The sequence below is a fragment of the Eublepharis macularius genome, chromosome 1 (assembly GCF_028583425.1).
Source record: "Eublepharis macularius isolate TG4126 chromosome 1, MPM_Emac_v1.0, whole genome shotgun sequence".
In the NCBI taxonomy this organism is placed as follows: domain Eukaryota; kingdom Metazoa; phylum Chordata; class Lepidosauria; order Squamata; family Eublepharidae; genus Eublepharis; species Eublepharis macularius.
In genome coordinates this window covers 127,440,969-127,458,626 of record NC_072790.1, presented here as the reverse complement: position 1 = coordinate 127,458,626, position 17,658 = coordinate 127,440,969, and the positions used below count along the sequence as shown (strand labels likewise).

The following is a 17,658-nucleotide window of genomic DNA, read 5'->3' as shown; positions in this document are numbered from 1 at the left end:
CAGAAAAATATTTTAAAAATTGAGGGGGTTTGGAATTCTCCAAACAGAGCAACATTGTGCATGCTTGCAAACACAACGCGCTTCTGTCAGCCACCAGTCTTCTGCTGAGATGGCGGGAGAACGAGGGAACCACTGCAACTTTCTGCCAAACACTGGGGAGGCAGACAAGCAGCCAGAGCAAGTAGCCAGTCAGGTGCCAGAGTTTAAAGAGAAAACTGCTCAACAACCTTTCCCCTTCTCGGTAAGTTTCTGCTGGGCAACTGCCTGCAGAGAGGAGCACCCTTGCAACTGAGTGAAGGAATGGGAGCCTCCACCAGTCCTCCAGACACACACACACACACACACACACCAAAGCAAACCTGCAGAGACCAGGGTGAAGGGGGGAGAAGGAAGGAGGAATACTGGGAGGCTCACAAGCCCACTGCTACCCCAGGCATCAGATACTGTGGCAGCAGCATGGGCAGGTTGGCACTAGTGATGGGGGAGGGGGGGCAGTCAGCCAAAGTGCAAAGCTGTGCAGCTACAGGCAGCTGAGCTTAGTGCAGGGGGCTGCCACCATAGTGAAATTGCAGTCAGCTGGGCTGGACATGGTCACGGATTTTAAAGATGCACACCAACAGACAACCTCTGTGCAGCCTCCCCCTGCTTCACATTTGATGCCTCTTTTCTTTTTGCTATGCTTATTGGCCTCCTATGTGTGGGTTGCCTCCCCTTACTGTCCCAGTGGGAGGCTGGGGACCTGGCGCTTACCTTTCTTGTTGCCCCTTCATGCATGCAGCCCTGCACCTGCACGATGATGTCACTTCCAGGTGACATAATAGTGCAGGTGCAGGAGCACGTGTGCACTTCGCAATGGGCTGATTTGCCTTCAACCCAGCCCAATTTGGCCCATTTAAGGTACAAATTGGCTCAATGCAAAGTATGTGCACTCTCTTGGGGCTGTGCGATAATGTCACTCCCGGGAGTGGCGTCATTGTGCAGGTGCAGGGGCATGGATGCACTTCGCAATGGGCCAATTTAGGTCTCAAATAGGCCCAATTCAGCCCATTTTGGGACCAAATCGGCCCACAGCAAAGTGCACGCACCCTCAGGGTGGCATGATGACATCACTCCCAGGAGTGACATCATTGCGCCACCCCGGGAGCATGCCTGGGAGGCCCATTCCCACACCCTTCTCCCCTGCCAACCAGGTGAGTGGTAGTGGGGGGTGGAGGGTGAAAGCAAGGGATCTCCACCCCAATGGGAGAATAGGATCCCTAGGTGAAGCAGGGAGGAGGCCAGAGCTGGGAGTCTGTCATGACTCCCAAGAATCCCCCTCCCACGATTTTTATGGGGGCCCACTTGTAATGTCACTATTTCTGATTCTGTAATTATGATTTATTGTAAAATGATTATTTGCTAGCAGTGTAGCTTTTATGCTTAAACCTATAAGTGTAAGAGTAACAATTATGTTCAGATTTCATTTAAAAGCCGTAACATAACTGTCACAAACTGTATCTAATTTTCAAGCTGTGGAGCCTCAGCCTTATGCATCTGTAGCCACAATAAACAATACAGAATCAGATGTTGTTTGGCTACTGGCAGTGATGGATTAGACTGCACAACAGTTTGCTCTTTTACAGCTATATTTGCTCTTTAGTACTCCACAGAAAGCAGTACAAACTTGGGGGTGGGGGGGCAGTCAAGCACACAGATACAGCTCCAATCTCAAAGAGGAAACAGATAATACTAACAAGGTGTCATCTCAACAGTGTCAATTTTCTGGCCCAAACAGAATTTTAAACAGATGTCCAGTGCAACTCCATCTGCAATGCATCTCATTACAAGCTCAATCCTCTTCCCTCAACACTTCACTTTTTACGGTGAATGTAATGGTTCTTACCAAAACACTATAAACAGTACAGAAACAGGCCAAATATTTGAAATGCAAATAACAAACATTAAACTGCTCCAGAAGCCATCATATTAGTCAAGCAAAATCCCAGCTATCAAAATTAGTTATTTTTTGTTAAAAACTAGCAAAAGTTTGAAATCACTAACTACAGTAAAAAAAATTGCATAGCTCATATTTCTATCTACTTAGGCTATAAATACAGTTGTGTTGGTGAAAAAAATTTAGAGGGTAATTTATTCTTTATTATTAAGATCTGCCATGGGACAGCCCTAATGCTACATATATGGCCTGTCAAGGAGTAGGAGTGATATCCCATGACTACTTTGTAGAATCGGTATTCTAGAGAGACAATAGCTCGCAAACACAAAACAATTATGGATCCCAACATACTATTTCTTTTACCCAGTACCTTTTAACAGCAAGACTTATACTGAACAAATTAAACACAAATTTATGTCTGCAGTATTTGTATGCAGTAACTTCATATACATAAATGCACATATAAGTATCAATCTGCATATTTCTGGAATACTTCACTCTCTGCATTTTTGTTTATACAACTGTGACAGACCCTTTCTTGTAAGTGAGCGGACTCATACTGTCCCTTATGAATGTGGGGGAACTGATTGGTTTTGAGATATAAACTTTCCACTCAGTTTCAAAATGTCCTTAGACTAGCAAGTAAAAAGGCTTTGAGTTTTTGCTGTGAAGTAAGTTTTGCATTTAGCTTGAAGATAACACAAGCGGGAGGTTTAATAAAAGAACAATAAGATTTAATTTTGTACAGGTTATGTGATAAATTTTCTTTAAATGGTGAAGTTACCAGGTTTGCTTATCACCAGAGCCAGGCCTCATTGCTCTATTATTTCCCAGAGGTAGGGATAAACAAGTCTGTCACTGTACAGGCAGAGCTACACAAGAAATAGTCTGATCTCTTGCTGAAGCAGTTCTCTAAAATGTCTGTTTACACTGCCCCTGAGGCAGAACTGAACTTTTCCTTCAGCTTTCCTCCTGCTTTATCTCAAAAGACAGGTGCTGTGACTTCCAAAGTCTCCAGAGACAGGCTCTCTCCCAAACCCTCTCTCTTCATTTTCCGGTTTAGCCTACATACACACTAGGCAAACCCTGAAACTGGATCCCTCCAGACTCTCTTTCTCTGAAGGTTCCGATCCTATTTGATGAGAGCTGGCAGTGTGACAGCTTTTTCCCTCTCATCCCCCCCCCTCCCATCTGGCTCCTCCAGGCTTTCCAGGGATCCTGAATGGCTGCCGGCTGCTCTGTTCACACACCAAACAGGACTAAAGGGGATTGGTGTTTTTCATCCCAGGGCCAGAACAGCCTCCCATCCATCAGAAAAAAACAACTCAAATTAGTCCTCATTATAACACACATCTTTAGATATTTTTGTGACAAATCTTGTGACAAAGCCATTACGGTAAGGAAAATATGTGTAATGGCTAGAAAATCCACAGGACTACATAGCCTAGGAGAGCCCTGACAGTCAGGGTCAGGAACTCAGCACTGATCAGGGTACCAATGTTATTTTTACTTTTTTTCCCCTTCAGAGCAATTTCTAAATGCCTAAGTCTATCTTCATCCTATTTAAAAAATGCATTGAGATACAGAATTTCAATAATGAGTTGGGTCCTATGGCTGAGTAAGTAAAAGTACCTTGTGCAAGAAGTTCTTCACCCAGCAGCTCCCCTCTACACACAAATCTCAAAAGGCCCATGCTAGGACTGGGAAACCATCAAAACAAAATGCACCACAGCACAAAATGATACAGAAAGGAGGGGGAATCAAGCAGAACAGCAAATGATTTTGACCATTTCTCCTTCTGTAGCCTTGTGAATTTGGTTTTACAAGGGTGCCCCACTTTCAAAACACACAGACTGCAGAGGATATCCTTTTGCACAAATCCCGTCCATTCACCCAACCCTTCCATTCACCCTAGTCCAACCATAAAGTATTTTTACACGGTTTTCATGCTACTGCTAGCATCAAAATAATCTGGCAATATAAACGCTTTTGAGTTCCACATCCACAGAAAAACTAAATCATGTTTCCAAAACTTTGTTAGTAATAAGATATTGCCATGAACTACCTATTAAAAAGTTTGACACATAATATACTGAGGATATGGAAATATGCCCAAGTCGCCACTTCTCCCCATACATCTTCTCCTACCGTCTTTTCCCAAGGAAAAGCTATCAGATAGGGTTACCGGCCTCCAGGTGGTAGCTGGAGATCTCCCGGAATTACAACTGATCTCCAGGCAACAGAGACCAGTTCCCCTGGAGAAAATGGCTGCTCTGAAGGGTGAACTTTATGACATTATACCCCACTGAGGCCCTTCCCCTCCCCAAGCCCACCTTCTCTAGGCTCCACCCCCAAAATCTCCAGGAATTTCCCAGTCTGGACCTGGCAACCCTACTATCAGATCATCTTCAGGTCTGACTTGCATTTGCACACATCTATTTAACTATTTTACTCATAGCTCTGCACCTTTCATGTGAACTAATTCAATGCACATGTTTTTTTTCTAGACCACCTTCCTCAGACGTGTAATGAAAAGAGACAAATTAGGCCCATCTGTCTAAATGGAAGGGAGTTCTCAAGCCATAAACCCATGGTTCGTTAACTGGCACAGAAGTTGCCAGAAGCTGCCTTCCAAAATTCCCAGGGCTAGTCACAAGATTTCATTACTGTGTCAGTCATTACTAGGACTAGCCAGTATGCTGCAGTTTGAGAATAAAACAGTATCACAGAACTAGACAGAATTGCAGTTCATTCCATTCATTCCAGACTATCATGAAATAGGTGGTTCTGTTGTCTACAACTTCTACAGATTTCAGATGGTTTTAACATTCCAGTTTATAAGACTTCCCTTGAGAAACTTACAATGCAATCCTAAACAGTTACACCTTCTGGCCACTGAAGGCAATAGTTTTAGAATGGTGTAACTGTTATTTAGAATTCCACTGTCAAATCATTCCATGGCCACAATTCTACTTGATTCTATTTAATTAGTTTATTAAATTAGGAAGGATTAACAAACTTTAAATGAATAAGAGAAATGCAAATTTTGAATGCAGCAGAAAATAGCTTTATAAAGTACATAGATTACAATATAATTTCTGCTTTGTATGTTTATGGTATATAGCAGGCAGATATCATAGATTCAATAAAATTCAATAAAATCTGAGCATGTATTGCTATCACAAATTGTGGTATATGGAACAAGGCAGAGCCATATGTCATCAGCAGACCACTGCTGATTTGGATTTGTTCTATTCATCCTTACACCACAACAAGTAAAAAAGAATAAACTATCATCATGATCATCTCCTGTCATGAATGGGTCAAAATGTACATTTTCTGCCAAATTCTAATTTTGTCTGTGTCTTGGCATTAGAACAGATCATAGGATGGGGCTCTGGAAATAACATTAAAGTCTTCCTATAAAAATGAACAGTCAGTGATGACTGAAATATATGCACAGAATGTCACAAGGCGGTAAAGAAAGAGCTCACCAGTATCTCCACAATGAGTTTTATGGGTTTTATGTAGTTTTACTACATGAACCAATCAGAGAATTCCAAAATTATAGGCAAACTCATGAATGAACACCACCCGGGCTACAAGTAGTGCACAAGAGACTTGTAATTCATTTCTAACATTTATACACTGTATGGAATGACAGTGTGGTCCTTCAAGCCTTCTACAATACACCTTACTGGGGTGTATTTACTGCAGCCAACTGCCATCAGATGCAATGTAAAAGTCTTTTTTACATATGTGTTTGGTCTGGGCAGCATTATTTCTTCTGTGAACTAGCACTGCTCCCATCCCAGACCCAAAGCACAGAAAAAGAAATTCAGTTGTGAGCTCCCAAACTGGCAGAATTCCTACCTGAATTGATAGTCTGTCCCAGAAAAAGTCATAATATACAGAATAGTTTTACATATGCTGTCTGGTTGCATATCCAACTCTGTCATCTGTGCCAATGCTTACACAGTGTTCACGGCTTCATATTAACCAGCAGAACATTACACATACTTCATGGTCTAATCTTGGGGCACTGCAGATTGTATGCAGATGATCCCTTTTTTAGTTCAGACTACTAGGCTAGGCTTGTATATTTCTTCCATGCTTAGATTGTATGTCATGTGTATTTTCCTGCTTCCTCTCTTATCTATATAGACAGTCTCTTTCCTATGAAGATATCAGCTACGTGTTTCTCCCTAAGGTTTTGACACTATTTTCCCCGCTGTGTGGGGAGTTTGTCAAGGATGAGCTAAGACCAGGCAACTATACATGAATCTGGCGTTTTATGTTGTGTCAGTTTCTGAAAGTAAATTTGTATAAGCGGATAACAACAAGTAATGCAATGACTAAAGGACAATTAAAGATCTGTCATAAACCCCATGACTCACCACAATAGTGCAGTCTCTTACTCAGCCACATAAAATAATTAAGATATTCAATTTAGAAGAGCTGCTTCGTGCTTTATCCCTAGGGGGGCATTAACAAGTACTATTACTTTGACAAGCAGAGACATACTGCTGACTCTTGCCCCCTCCCAAGTCCTAACTGCACTAGGTAGTACCAAAAAATTTGAACTGGATTGATTTTAAGCTTCCAGCTTTGCTAATATAATTATTTTTGTTTGGCCACAAAACAACATTGCCTCTCTGACTAGTTATTACATGTACATTTTTCATTATCTGATTTGTTTCTTTGGAGTTTAACCCCTCTAGCTATTCCTCTTGAGAAAGACTCACTGTAATTTAATTAATTTAGCCGGTTGTCACCTCTCTTGTTCTCAAAGCAGCGGTCCCAGCTGCCTGGACATATAAATGCAGCTATTTTTAGATCTTGCCAAAGAATACAGAGCCTGAAAGTGTAACAAACATTATCACAAGATCATTACCAGTTTAGACATTAATAGAGTAATATTAGACTGGCTTCAACATTCAACATTTATTTCAAAATGGTGAGACCAAACTGACAGTTTATCAGAAGTGAGGGAATTACAGTTTTAATAAAATTTTATTTAAAAAAAAAAAAGAAGCAGCGAGGGAAGATGTTTATGGAAGGTGCTAAATACTTCAATCTAAGCTGCTGAAACCTTTTGGATGTAACATTTGTATATGAAGCAGATAGATAACACCTGGATAACAGTAATATGCTTTCAACTATTATTTCATTCACACATTCAGCTCGGTTTAAGTCCGTTTCTTTTTACCACTGCAAAAGTGGTAAAAAGTGGGCTCTTACAGTCTAATATTACAGTCTAATATTACTCCTACAATGAATATGGAATTTCAAAATGGGCACTACTCATTATCTGCTTACCACATCAAGGTCTTGTGAAACTCTCCGTTTGCGCAACTCTTCCATTCTCTCACATACATCAGTAAAGCAGGTATTATAATAATCTGCATATTGTTGAGCCAGGTCATCAATGTTGCCCAATGATCCATCCTACAGAAAAATACAAAAAGAATAAAAAAGCTTACATTCTAAACCAGATTTGGTAGATTTTAAAAAACTCTACTGTAAATAATTATGCAGAGAATGCCTTTTTCAGTTCCACAGGCTTTTAGGAATTAATATCAGAGATACAGTTCAGTCCTTTAAAATGTTAGAAGTCTTGTTAAGAAACAACATCCATTGTCACAAGACCAGAAATGGTTCCCCCATCTTTCACAAGATATCACAACAATACATGCTCAAATTTGATCTGTACATGATGTCCAACCATAAATTCCATACTTACCGCTTAAAGCCAATACCATTCTGGCACTCTCAAGGTTTAGATTAACATGCTAATAATTCCTACAAACCTTTAAGTCTGCTCTTTCATTATACTTCGAATCAGAATTTGCCAGTTAATGGATGAAAGAGGCAGCACACAGTTCTCTTCAGAACTTATTTTTAATCTCTATTATAAAGTTGGAAATACCAATCTCACATTAATACTCAGGGGATTCCAGATATTATTGCTGTTATACTGTTCTATCACATTGCATCTGTAGAGTATGTGATGAAAATGTACTCCCAAGTATTTGAGAGTGGTATTTTTATTGGCACAAAGCATCACTATATCAACAATAATCTCCTGTCTTAACAGTGCACAAATCATGTTGTAGGGAACCACTGGGAAAAAGGAGAGTTTGGAAAAAAGATATGGAGGAAATAATGCTACTGTAAAGGAGGACCAATGTAATGTAAACTCAAGTTTTAACGAGCACACAAACTTTGAAAGAAGATATGGGGGGGGGGGGGAATTTAATTTTTTTAAAGAAGATACTATATGGTATTTGTCGTTGCTAAAGATCATAATTCTAAGAGTTATGAGAAACTGTAACATAATTAGAAATCATCCTTTAACCCCACATACTTTTTAAAATAATGAATCTTATGCAAAATGCATATCCAGTGTTATCAGTAGCCAATATGTTAACATTGTATCAGGCACAGAAAGAAGATATTGAATCTCTTTCAGGGCAATGAAGACCCTTAAGACAAAATTAAGACACACACTATTACATGAAGGTAATAATCCCAGCTACTTTGCATAAACTAAAACATACTCTTTAAAAAGCTGGATGTCATGGTCCAGGGAATGGACTAAAACCTCTGGACCAACGCGAGAGACCTGGGATATCAAGGACCCTGTGAATGAGAGCACCCTTTCCTCTGGCTTTTTCAAGGATCAGCCAGCGAGGCAAGCCCTTTTTACAGAGGCTTCTTCAAACAAAAGCCCCCCACTGAATCTTGCTTTCATTACTTCCTATCTCTAAGAATAGTGTATGATAGGGTTGCCAACTTTGGCTGAGACATTCCTGGAGATTTGGAGTGGATCCTGGGAAGAATGGGGTTTGCGAAAGGGAAGAACTTCTGTGGGGTATGAATCCATGCTCCAGTGTAGCCATTTTTTCCAAAGAAACTGACTTCTCTCATCTGGAGATCAGTTGCAATTCTGGGAGGTCTGCAGGCGCCTCCAGGAGGCTGGCAACTCTGGTATCTGAGGATACTGACAACAGAAGAATGAGCCTTCCCCAACATCTCTCTCATCTCTAGCCATCTCACTTTTGCTATCATGCCAGTCCATGGCTCTAAGACACACCAAGGTTGCGAGAATGTATGTTTCAGAAGTGGTTATTTAAATGGAGTCTAATCAGGGAGACAGACCTGGAAATTCACCACAGGAGTATTTCACTCTGCATTACCTGCTCTAACCTGTTGGTTACCCTTGATTTCGCCTGTCTCAAAAATTGAATTGTCTCTTGTTCTGCTACTTATGTGATCTTCACTACTGGCTTCTTGCTGAACTCTGCAGCCTGTCTATGGCCAGGACTACAATTCCTTACCCCTTTGAGGTCCGAACTAGATGGAATACAGCATATTCATGATTATAGTCTGCCAGGCTTTTTAAAACTAATTAGCAGCCCGATGGGTAGCTTTGAAAATCTGGGAAGTAGAGATGGAGACAGGTGCTTAACCTCTTCCTCCTGTGCCTATTTCCCCAATTTAAACCCTCTAGCCCCAAATGCAATGAGCTCCAGGGGTCGGGAGAACGGTTGTAACTGTATTTCCCCCCATAGAGATCAACTGCAGCTTTGCAGCTGGGAAGAGAAGTAAATTTACATAAGGAACTAGCAAAGGATTAAACAACTCTCTCCTCTACATCCCAGATTTTCAAGGCAGCATTCTGGGGCTGCCAATCAGTTTCAAGAAAACTGAGTAAATCTTAATCATGAATTTCCTGCATATTATCAGTTCACTAACAGGCAGGCAAACACCATCTTCAAAAAAGCCAAAAAGTATACTGCTAAGAAATTTCCAGCTGTCAACCAAGTTGCCCAAGCATATTCAAGGACCTGTCCAGAATACATAGTTTTCTGCTAATGTATTATAATATAAGGCACTGTCTCCAAATCTGTAAAAGTTTCTTGCCAGCCAGCTGACAGAAAGCAAACTAGAGAAACACAAGCTTTAGAAAGTATTCATTTTCTTTCTTCAAGTCCAGTAGCATCTTAAAGACCAATACATTTTTCCAGGGCATAATCTTTCATAAGTCAAAGTTCACTCCATTAGATCTTTGTATAAGCTCATATTAGAGCTGCCAGTACCCCAGTGGGAGTGAGGGATTTCCCGCTCCCAGCCTGTGCCCCCCCCACTCATCTGGCCAGCAGGGTTAAAGGCCCTGGGGAACAGGCATGGGAGGTAAAAAACCTCCTGGGTCAGCACACAGCAGGTGTGACATCTTTACACCCCATGGTGTGATGATGTCACTTGGAGGAGTGAAGTTATTGTGCCTGGCGGCAGGCATGCTCCCATCCTTCACAGAGGCCTGTTTTGGTTCCTGTGAAGGCTCAGAGCATGCCCACAATGTCACTTCCAGAAGTGATGTCATTGTGCCATACCAGAAGTGTGTGTGCACTTTGTGCACATGGGAGAAGTCTCACAAGGTGACTGCCAGGCCCTCCCTCCCGCCAGGAGGGTAAGGGGACCTGGCAACCCTATATCCTAGAAAATTTTGTTGGTCTCTAAGGTGCTACTGGACTCAAATTTTGTTCTACTGCTTCAGATTAACACAGCTGCCTGCCTGAAACTTTTATTTCTTTTTTCACATAATCACTTACCTTTTAATAAGCTATATAAGAAATGTTCTTGCTTTCCAAGTAAGTTATTGTAAACTGGTAATCACTTTGACATTACATCTTTGACTGGATCTAAAAGTATGAGCCCATGAACAAACGACTTACACTGGGAGATCCTTGCATGGGGAAACAGCTGCCAGATATATAATGTAAGACAAGTAACTAGAAACAGTGGTTTGATTAACAAAATTTCTGAACTAGTCAATTGGGCAGATTAAATTTCAAACATGGATTTTTCTACTCATTTAAACCCAAATGGGTGGATTAAACATGTGCTTAAATTGCATTTTTTCCTTCTGAAATTCATGGGACTTAAAAGAACTTAACTTTGGCTAGGTAATGTTCTTTATTTTAAAAAATTTGTATCCAGGCTCAAGACAGATAATAATAAAACCTCTTAATTATGATATTCAATTAAAACACAAAAATACATATAAATATAGAAATAGAGTTGCAATGAATCAGTGATGATAAAAGTATGTTAAAAACCACCCCAGTAAATGAAGACCAAAGTGTCGATGTGCTTCTTAGAAAAATAGCATCAATTCAGCTGTAGATTTACACAATCACATTAACATCCAATGTCACTAGATATTTAATCTTTTGCATTTCTAAGAGTCCACTTAAATCTACCCTTAGTTTAGCCTAGAAAGCTGTGATCAGCATTTGGTAAGCAAAATAACATATCTAACATTATCATTATCTAGTTTTCCAGGTCCAAAACCTAAACTTACTAACCTGAAAATGATTGTAAACATCACCAAATTGCAAATCCACACTGCAGTTGTTTCATTGTAAGGGATTTCTTCTAAAAATAAACTGCATAATCTTAAATCAACATTAGGATAATCAAAAAGCAAGCCTGTTGATTTTTCAGTGAATTTTCAACTATGCTATTTTAAATATTTTCATTTTTTTCTTTTAAATTTAGGAATAATATTCTGTTGCCTTGTATTTTAATTTTTTATCATTTTTGTCTAAAAGCTAGTAATTTCTGGAATGAAATAAATTAAAATTAAATAACTGATCCTTTTCTTGCATCAAATATATTCTAATGAAAAAATATTTTTGTGAAATGCATTATCAGTTTAAACATACTGTTTGCAGCATGGTTATGAGAATGCAAAGCTCAACAGAGGGAATAATCAATCAACAGAGAAAAATATTTTAATATTTTTAAGTGGGGGAGAAAACAAACACCAAAGAAAAGTCAAGCACTTAAGACCTTTCCAGGACAGCAGTTGTCCAAGACTTCCTTCTGATATTGCCTTGTGCACTGCAATACTCCCTTCATATAAATATGCATACTTAAGATTATTTGGCAGCATAATAACATGTAGTATAAATGATAAATTACCATGAAATTCCTAGGGAATTAGCCTGATAGCAATGAATACAGAAAGCATCCATCATGATTGATGTTAATGGAGTGAATAACAAAGACAAATTAGAATGCTCTGGCACTTACTGTGTTAAATATATTGGCCATGACACACCACTCCCATGAATGTGCGGGGAAACATAATTCTACTTGATTTTAAGGGTAAAAGGGAGCAGTATTCTGTCATATACCTTGAATTAAGTAAATAAAACATACCCCATGGGAGGGACAAAAGGGTCTTTAGGTCAATTTTTTCCCCTTTAGTACTCATGAGAGCCTTTGTGAACAAGCTCCATATTACAACTAGAGACAAAGTCCCTGAATCCAGATACAGTTTACAAGAAAATATGGCCACATCTAGACTGGTGCAATTTTGGAGACTGGATATGCACTGGAAGCACTTCAATGCTTTATCTGATCCCTCAGGTCTGTATTACAGCTGGTGCTGGACAAGCTGCACACAGATGAGATCAAAGGACTAGCTGAGTGAATGCAGCCAGCCTTTTTGCCAGTGAGATTCCACCTTTTTAAAAAAGAGAACTCTTTTGCATGTTCTGTTCTGAGTATAAACAAAATGAGAGTGCAGTAAGTGCCACTGAGAACATTCCTTGCAGCAGAGTTTATTTTCTAACGTTGCTGCATTGTCAGGCTAATATGAGTGAGGGAAACTGTTTACTTTCCATGCATACTGATTTCTCAGTGGCCCACCAGCTAAGGACACAAAGGGAAGCAAGGGCGATGATATGTAAAAGTAGGGTGCTTTTACTGGCACAAAAAAAGAATAGCAAAGCCACTGGATGCAATTCAGAAACCTAGGAAGTTGGGAACCAAAGAAAGTCTCAAAATAGACTGGACTATGCTGCACTGATGGATTTCTTAGAAACAGTTTTGGGTTCCTTATGTCACACTCAGAGAATATGAACAGACTTGGCCCTAACAGCCAAAATTTAGCTTTCCTAGCTTCCAAAAGCTTGGTTGTCCAAGACCACTTCTTCCTAGTTTTTGCCACCGTAATACTATTACAGATCAAAACAAGCTTAGATTGTAATAATTTAGACTCAGTTTTTCCCTATAGCAAGCTTTGCAGTTGCCTCTGCTAAGAATCACAATGCTTGTCTTAGCCAACAGAAGGTAACAGAAAACTCTGTTCTGCTCTGGTTAGAACTCACCTAGAGCATTTTGTTCAGTTTGGGCACCACAATTTCAGAAGGATATAGACATGCTAGAATGTGTCCAGAGAAAAGCAACGAGGAAGGTGAGGGGTCTGGAGGCCAAGTGTTATGAGGAAAGGTTGAAGGAGCTTGGTATGTTTAGCCTAGAGAGGAGATGACTGAGAGGTGAGATGATAACCATCTTCAAATACTTAAAGGGCTGTCAGATAGAGGATGGCAAAATGTTGTTTTCCACTGCCCCAGAAGGTCGGACCAGAACCAATGGGTTGAAATTAAATCAAAAATGTTTTTAGCTAAACATTAGGAAGAACGTCCTGATAGTGAGAGTGGTCCCTCAGTGGAACAGGCTTTCTCGGGAGGTGGTGGGCTCTCCTTCTTTGGAGGTTTTTAAGCAGAGGCTAGATGACCATCTGACCGCAATGCTTATTCTGTGAACCTAGGCAGATCATGAGAGGGAGGGCAGGAAGAGTGCCATCAGTGCTTAGTTCTCATGGCCCCTTCTTACATGCCTAGGTCAACGTCAATTGCCACCTTGGGGTCAGGTAGCAATTTCCCCCAGGCCAGTTTTGCTAGGGATCCTGATGGTGTTTTGTCATCTTCTGGGCATGGAGCAGGGGTCACTGGGGGTGTGGGGAGGAGAAATAGTTGTGAATTTCCTGCATTGTGCAGGGGGTTGGACTAGATGACCCTTGAGGTCTCTTACAACCCTATGATTCTATGAAAAACAAAAAGGTGGACTGACATAGGCACATAAGACAGTAAACGGAAAATATAGAAATGGTGCTCCCTCCTGTACAATGTTTCATATGTTAATCCCTGGCTATATAGCAAAATAGTAAGATAATACACTATTAAACAATAAGAAAAATATACCATTTGAACTAACTGAAGCACAAAAGTTTGTTAGTTTTGTGTGTAGAAAGCTACAGTGAATGCGAGCAGTTTATCATTAGGACTTTCACTGGAACTTTCACTGAAAGACAATCATGAAAAAAATATGTGGAATGTAATCTCACACTTAAAATATATATTTTGGTTCATACAAACAGGAATGGCAGGACAGATAACACTTGGATGCAATTTACAGAATTAGTTAAGTGATTCCATCTCTATTTAAAACAACACTGCATAAATCTTTCTTGAATCAGGAACAGTTTGTGTATAAATTTATTGAGCACACACCCTGAACATATATAATACATGATGTGGTCTTGGAGAGTGCCCTCAAGTCAAGAGCTGACTTATGGTGACCCCTGGTGGGATTTTTAAAACAAGATGCTAACAGAGATGGTTTGTCATTGCCTACCTCTGCAGCCCTGGTCTTCGTTGGAGGTTTCCCATCCAATTACTGACCAAGGCTGACCCTACTTAGCTTCTAAGATTTGACGAGATCAGGCTCACCTGGGCTATCCAGGTCAGGGCAATACATAATATATCTGATGTAAAAAAACAATGCAGTGGAATTTTAAACTACACAATAAACTATTCAACTATACTATATATCTGAAACAGTTATTCTTTGCTAATAGGCATAACATTACCTGGACTCACTGCTCTCCATCATTCCATGCTCTCAGTGGTCAGAAATTCTCCTCTTTGCAGTTGCCTCTTGAGTGTCACAATGCTTCTCTTAGCCAATAGAAGGTAACAGAAAATTCTGTTCTGCTTTGGTTAGACCTCACCTAGAGTATTGTGTTCAGTTTGGGGCACTACAATTTAAGAAGGATACATACAAGCTGGAACGTGTCCAGAGGAGGGCAACGAACATAGTGAGGGGTCTGGAAACCAAGTCCTATGAGGAAAGGCTGAAAGAGTTTGGTATGTTTAGCCTTGAGAGGAGACCACTAAGAGGTGATATAACCATCTTTAAGTACTTGAAGGGCTGTCATATAGAGGATGGTGCGGTGTTGTTTTCTGCTGCCCCACCCCATCTTTCCACTTCATTGAGCACAATCTAAAGCCTTTCTTCAGGCCAAGGAGCCTTGCTCCAGCTTCAGTGGCTCTTTCTCCCACGGTTTGCCTGTAAAGGCAAGATTCTGGTTGACTGTTGCGCTTGTGTACTTCCCTTCTCCATCCCTTCGTTCCCTTGCAGAGCACAAAATGACTGAAGATGGAAGTCTTCAGCCAACTGCAATTTGTTGTGGTATCTGAATGCAAAAACCTTGAGGTTTGTTTCTTTCCTATTAACAAGAATTCTTGACCACAGTTTAGGACTTCCATCTTCAGTCTTCCATCTTCAGGCAAGAAGCTCAAGCACGCACAAGCTCAATAATTTACCGTATTTCTTATTTTTATTTCAAGCTTATCTTTCACCCAGATAACCAGGACCCAAGGCAGGCAGCAACAATAAGAACAGTGGTGAAGAAGAAAGAAGAGGCGGGAGGAGGGAAGAAGGACAAGAGGAGGAAGAAGAACATAATTCTAAAAACAAAACTAAAACAATCATCAAGGAAAAAAGATTTAAAATTCAGTGTATCCACAAAGTAAGCCCTTTGAGGAGCTAAAGTTTGTTCATGAATGAACAAACGTCAGTCTCCTCACACTGTCTGAATGCAGCCAATCAAGGGGACAAGGCATAAAAACTTCTGTTACAGTAAGTTTTATATCAAGTGGCAAACCCAGAGTCACTAAATTAATATTCTAAGAAAGGGGAAAACATTTGAAGTGTGTTTTATGAAATATAGAGTTCTTGTGACATTCTATATGATGAAGCATTTTTTTTAAATGAAGGACATCCAGGAAGTTTAGGCATACCCTGAATACCTTTTCGCTTCTAACAGCTGCTCCATCTGCTCACCAATTCTTGTTCCTCGCCTGTTCAGGAGCAGCTGGGTTAGTACAGAATATTACATGCCTGCACACACAAAAAATTACTGCAGAATGGCAATCTTTATATACCAGTATCCTGTCTTCTAATAATAGGCTAGAGAGGGTAACTTATACAAAGGACCAGCATAAGGGAGTAGGGCAACTATTCCACACATTGTAACTTGTGCTGAGTTCTGTTTTTTCTTTTTAACCTCTAAACACACTTGAGGAACACTGTGTGAAATGATTTTACAAGGGTTGAACAGATGCTGCAGATTTATAAAACTGTGAAAGCTGTAGGGAGAGGGAAATTATTTTTCTCTTAATACTTGAATGTGGGGACACAAGACAGAACTTAGCTGCAGTAGTTTCAGGGCTTACAAAAGAAACATTTATTCACATCTTTAATTACCTTAGAGAATTCACTACCACAAAATGTTGTGATACCTACTAACTTGCAGTGCCGTAGCGTCAGTCGCCAGCACCCAGGCAGGGCCAGCGCGTCCATTGAGGCAGTGCTGGCAGCTGCCTATAGCGCTGACCAGGGGCAGGGGCATGTGCCACAGGGCTGGCGGTGGCAGTGCTGGCGGCTGAACAGGAGGGCTGGGAAGCCGCTCCCATGTGCCGCCCCAGCCACCTGCCATGCCTGGCCCGCACGTGCCTAGCCAGGAGCGTGTGCTGGCAGCAGCAGTGCAGGGCAACTGAGCAGAGAGCCTCCCAGTCCTCCCACTCAGTTGCCCTGTGCTGCCGCCGCTGCCACCAACACACAGGTGCCGGATAGCCAGGAGTGGCAGGTAGCTGGGGCGGTGCAAGGCAACTGAGCGGGAGAGTGGGAGATCACCTGTGCACCGTCTCAGCTGCTTGCCTCACCAATGGGGTGGCCAGCCCACAGCGCATGCCCTGTGTGATGACGTCACGCACAATGACATCATCACGCAGTCCTGGTGTGTGTGTGCATGCTTCACACACATGCACGTGGGGGCAGCAACACCCCTGAAGCTGCCCCCGGGTGCAGGTATCTGGCCTCAGGTGCCAGAAAACCTGGCACCAGCCCTGCACCCAGGGGCAACCCTAGGATGTTGGCGCCCCTGTGACCACACACGTGCGCTCCCAGGACCGCGCAATGATGTCACTTCTGAAGTGACATCATTGCACAGAGCGTGGGCGCCCCTGGAAGCGCTCCCATGATTCCACATGCTCCTGGCCAGCAGCTGCGCGCTGGCCGCCCCATTGAAGTGGCACACAGCCAGGTCAGCCTCCCAGCCCTCCCGCTCAGCCACCCACACTGCAACCGCCAGCTCCACAGCACACGGTCCCGGCCAGCAGCCACGCCTGGCACCTTCCCTTTGGTGGTGCCTGCGGCAAGCGACCCCCCTGCCCCCCTAGATCCAGCTCTACTAACTTGGGTAGTTTTTAGCATTAGATAATTCATGAAGTACAGTCCTATCACTGACTATTAGCCATGCTAGTTAAAGGGAATCACTAAGTGCAGAAGCACTACAGTTCTTAATATCAGATCTTGAGGACAAATAGGGCAGGACTCTTGATTTGATGCTTTTGATGCATATGAGGAAACAGGAATGCTGAAATACAGGGATCTTTCTCAGATATAGTGATCTAGGATTTAGGGTTCTTGGATTCTTTAAACCCACTGAATTTAAATCAGTAGTAGAAATGCTTGACTAATCATGGTGTCTAGAGACTGATCATTTATAAATCGTGGCCCTGAAA

At 41.5% G+C, this 17,658-nt stretch overlaps 1 protein-coding gene across 1 annotated transcript in view; it reads right to left on the bottom strand.

The window, feature by feature from the left end:
* Window positions 1–17,658, bottom strand: part of SASH1 (SAM and SH3 domain containing 1) — a 189,981-nt gene that overhangs the window by 149,412 nt on the left and 22,911 nt on the right. Inside the window, exon 2 of the mRNA XM_054969939.1 lies at window positions 7,253–7,381. Within this exon, the coding sequence (XP_054825914.1) occupies window positions 7,253–7,381 (129 nt within the window). The remainder of the gene's footprint in view (window positions 1–7,252; window positions 7,382–17,658) is intronic.